Source organism: Apis dorsata, unplaced genomic scaffold, assembly GCF_000469605.1.
Source record: "Apis dorsata unplaced genomic scaffold, Apis dorsata 1.3 scaffold_309, whole genome shotgun sequence".
NCBI classification, from domain to species: Eukaryota; Metazoa; Arthropoda; class Insecta; order Hymenoptera; family Apidae; genus Apis; species Apis dorsata.
This window is the reverse complement of record NW_006263581.1, coordinates 1,264,080-1,269,060: the sequence shown is the minus strand read 5'-3', so window position 1 is coordinate 1,269,060 and position 4,981 is coordinate 1,264,080. Positions and strand designations below refer to the sequence as shown.

The following is a 4,981-nucleotide window of genomic DNA, read 5'->3' as shown; positions in this document are numbered from 1 at the left end:
TTTTTTTTTTTTTCATTTTCATTCTTTATTCATGTGTTCTATAATTAACGAATAAACGTTGAATCTGTTTGCTTCTATCGAACCATACATTTGATTTTTAAAACAAGCGAAAGACGCATTCGCGCTCACGATTTTCACTTTCCTAACAAAAATTCCGTCGAAATGCACTTTGATTTTGCTTGCTTTGATATTTATGTTTGCGCAATGGGAATGTTCTCTGTCGAGTGTCGAGTATTTTGTGAAGTAGATTGGGGAATGACGTTTGGTCGACGTATGTTTCACACGAAAATGATAAAACGTGATATTTCGTTTTTATTCCTGATTTTTCTAATTAATTATTTTTTAATTATACATATGACATTTTCTTTATTTTAATTTTTTTTTAAATGATTACAAGATATTAATAGAATTAAATTGATATAAGTTTTAATTATCTATTAAGAGCGATATGATCTATTAGCGATATGATTCTAATTTCCTCCTTTCATTTTCTTGAAAATGGATTTTGAAAGAGGAGGAATTTTTCCATAAGAATATAAAAATTTGAAATATTTCAAAAAATTTCCAGTTTAAAAAAAAAAATTTATGAATATCTTACATAATTTTTCAGACATTTGCGACGATTGCAATAGAAAAAAATAGTAGATCAAAATTTATTCGTGTTATTTCATTAATAAAATAATGAAGTCAAGTTCATTTTGAATTAAAATGAATTTGAATTTCTATCGTGAATTTAAAGTAATTTTAACTTAAATGAATTAAGAAGATAATATTTCTAAGAAGTTCATTATTAATATAATTTATACATTATTCATTCATATCGAATAAATTTTGCTTTATAAATCTTTTCATCGTACCTTGTAAAATTATGTATATTATTAAAATATTCTATATCTCCTATAGATTTTGTTTTATCTCTAAAATTATTTCGTTTATTTTCATAAATCCTTTAGAGAAGAGTTAAAAAAGGTATGTTAAAACATGACAAGAGTTTTAAGAAATGTTTGGTTTTGGCTGTGAAAACTCGTGACGTTCAAACTATCTAATACGTAATTCACAAGTTTCACTTCTTTTTCAAAGTTTTTTTTTGTAACATTGCAGATACAAAATAATATTTTCTTTTTAATTCTTTTATTTTTTTTTAAATAATAACTATAGCTAAAACAACATTAAAAAAAAAAACATCAAAAGTTAAAAATGGAAATTCATAATGTTCACGTGACTCATAATTTATATATCTTATATTTTTTGTTCTTCATTATATTCGAAATTGCAGCATTTTTTTTTATCTTACGTCTTTTTTCTAACAAAAGATTTAAGGAACATATCATGATATTTATTATTTTTCAATTATATAAACGATTTTATTTTTCAGTGACTGACACTTCATTAATAATCTATCAAATTTCTATTTTATTTTCTGTTTTCAAGTGCTGGAACTGTAATAAATCTTTAAGAAACAAATAATTGTATTTCAAAAAAGATTAATTGCTAATAGTGTAATTTTTTTATTTACATTATTTTATTTTTATTCAACAATTTAGATTTAAAGTTTGTTTATTTTATATTATATTCATTTTTAAACAATGAAAAATTTTAAATTTGTTTTAAAACACATTGAATACAGATAGAAGTTCATAAATAATATATAAAAAATTATTAAATTTTTTTTAAAGTTAAAATTTACATCTCAACATCTTCTATTTATAATTTATAGAAAAATCGATTTATTTTGAATTTTCGCTTTATCATGCAAATGATAAAAATAAGTGTAATTGTTGTCTTCAAATATGTATTTAAAAAAAGTTAATATTTTTCAAAAATCAATATATTATATTTGGAAATTAATTAATTTGAATAAAGAAAAGATTCCAAAATTGAAACATTATTCTATTAAACTTATATTGAATAAAATAATGAAACATATACATATACAATAAGATATTTTTAATTATTTACTTCTACTTCATTAAAAAAATTCTGTTCAATGTTTAATAAAAATTCTGATTAATCCTAATTCTTCTCGGATATGTTAAAACAAAAGAATAAGTTGGAATAAATATTCAAATATATAATCAATGAAAAGATATTCCGTTGTACTCATAATCAATCATGATATGACCGATTATTCGAACAATCTCATCAGAGATTACAAGTCACGTATTTTCCTCGTCTTTGCTTCAATCTCTTCAAGCTAGCCAACGAAAATCTTAAGTGATAATGATCAACATATTGTGAAAGCATAATGAAAACGTAATGTATAATCTCTCTTCAATATAATTTTAAGAACAACATGACTGAAAAGATGAAATTGAAATCGTATATTTTTGTTTTAATTATGTTTTATGTTAATTAGTTTACTATTTTATAAATTATGAAGGGATACTTTAATTAAAAACTTAATATCTTATTTTGATTAAATTATATGTAGAATTAATTGTATATTTGAATAAAATATCAGATTTTTCTTTTTAACAAATGTCTAATTATATTTAAATTTAATTTAATCGTATATAATTTTATGATTAAATATTATGATAATACTGGAAGAATCATAATATTAATTTAATTTTTGAAAGTTTTATTTCTTCTTTCTTTTGTTTTAAAATTTAACTAAATTTCCATAAATCTTCAACATAATATCTGTTATTATATCTTATATATATTTAGTTTTAAAAATACTACAAATTTTTGTATATAAACCGTTCAAATTTATCCTTTTTATTTATTAGAGTTGAAAAAAAATTTAAAAAATTGAAATAATTCTTGTGAAATTTTTTTTCATAAATAACTAAAAAAATTATTTTCACAACATGCAGATTATCATATTAGCTATCACATAGATTTTAATGATATATAAAACATTAATATAACTATAGAGATTATATGACAATGTCAAAATTAATGGAAGTTATGTTAAAATAAATAATAATCCTTCAATATTACAGGCAAAATAAAGTTTGGCAATTAATTGTTAATTTTCTGTACTATCATATCACTTAAAAAACTATATATATATTTATCTTATTATTATATATATTATCTATATATATCTTATATTTTATAATATTAATAAACAAACAGTTTATAAAAAAAAGCTTAAAATGAAAAATGATAAAATCTGATCTGAAATTAAAAACTGATCTAAAATTAATTACTAACCTATATTTCTCATAAGTAGGTGAAATCCTATTTATAGAGGATTAAAGATGACACATCGAAACACACGATCAAATCACGCATCACGAAATCGTAGTCGCGATTCATTCACGAAACCGTACGAATCCGCGTGGGTCTTCGGGTGAAAGCCGAACAGACCCGGGTCTCGCCGATCACTGTTTACACTCGCTGTCTTATCAAACACGCGAGAAAGTCACACCGTTTACCAGAAACTTCTATTGAAACAAGTTTTCGCCTCTCTGTGTTACGAGCGAGGTTAAAAACATGTGAGCCAATTTCTCGTCAACACGGAAATACAGCCGGAAATACCGTGTGAGAACATTGACTGTTTCCTTACATCAATTTTTTGTCAAATTATTCGAAAACCACTTTATCGATATGTCCAAAATTTCTCGATCATATCGATAAACAAAATCACGTGACAAAGTAACGGTTCACCATTATTTTCACTTTAAACGCAAAGAACGATTTTAAATAAAATAAAAAAAAAATAAACAGAAAGAAAAGAAAATAATCACATGTCTATACCTGGTGCAGGAGCAGCAAAAAAGGCTTGATTAGTTGCGACGAGTAACGAGACCAGCACGAACAAAGACCACGCGAGGACAATCATCCTGGATCGTAGTGATCACTGAGAAGTATTGATAGCGAGTTGATCAACTTGCCAAATTTCGGATCATCCAGATTTCCACTACGGTTACGATTTCGCGCACCTGACCGGTATACACGCGTGTATGTATCCGTAATAATTTGATTGTATTCCAAATTAATGTTTTCTTCTTAAATGTATATATATATATATATATATATCAATATATAAATATATATATATTCTTATATATGTTATATATGTATTTATGTAGATATGTATCTGTATATCTGTAGGTATGTGTGTGTACGTGCGTCGAAGATCTTAATTCGGCGTCGCTAGTTCTCGAACACGTTTCTCTCGATGAACCGGGCCGTCGGGCTCAGACTCGGCTTTACCGACTTCTCCGACCAGTTAGCCAGCAGTGAACTGCTCGTGTTCCTGCCTTGGGCATCGTAATATACATAAAGTCGCCAGATAAGCCGCAGCTGACACCCCACCACAAACCCGTCGTGGGACGGTCCGTCTTCTTGCTCGCTCACTCTCGATGGAACAGCTTGAAATCCTCTTCTTCTCGAAACCGCCCCGCCGCTCGTTCATTCCCTCTCTCTATCGCTCTTTCGCCTTTTCTGTACCACGTCTCTGTACACGTGTTCCCGCGATGCGGATTGCAGTTCGCAAACATCAGCCGACCTGTGCAAAAACTACCGTTGCAAACGGGTTTCTTGACTGTTTAGACTTAACTCCGATAAAAGTTTTTGATATTTTGATATAAGAAACGTGATTTAAAGATGTGATTTTATCATTTTATCATTTTTTGTGTTTTAGGTAATAACAAAAATGATAATGATGAATATTTACATCGAGTTTTTTGATCACTTAAAACTTGATTCGAGTAAAGATTTATAAGATTTTTTGGCATGATAAGTATGATTTCAATTCTGATTTTTTTGGAGGTGTTTTATGAAGAGAATGTTAGTGAATATTAACTCTCTGGAGAAATGTGTATTTTTGAAGTGATACGTGTTGGCTCTTTTTAGGAAAATGAGATGTCAATAAATTGTGAAGTTATTTAATTTTCAAGATTGTTAAACTACTTATTTAATTTACATTATTATCGAATATCTACTAATTTTTAATTTCGTGTGAATTTATTATTTATATTTGATTTAAGAATAATAATTAATCACGAGTAATAATATTGTGAGTTCT

General features: G+C 26.4%; 1 protein-coding gene across 1 annotated transcript in view; it reads right to left on the bottom strand.

The window, feature by feature from the left end:
- LOC102681598 overlaps positions 1 to 4,150 on the bottom strand; it is a 22,091-nt gene extending 17,941 nt beyond the window's left edge. Inside the window, 1 exon segment of the mRNA XM_006617494.2 lies at positions 3,709 to 4,150. Within this exon segment, the coding sequence (XP_006617557.2) occupies positions 3,709 to 3,793 (85 nt within the window). The 5' untranslated portion in view covers positions 3,794 to 4,150.
- Positions 4,151 to 4,981: the final 831 nt, after the last annotated feature.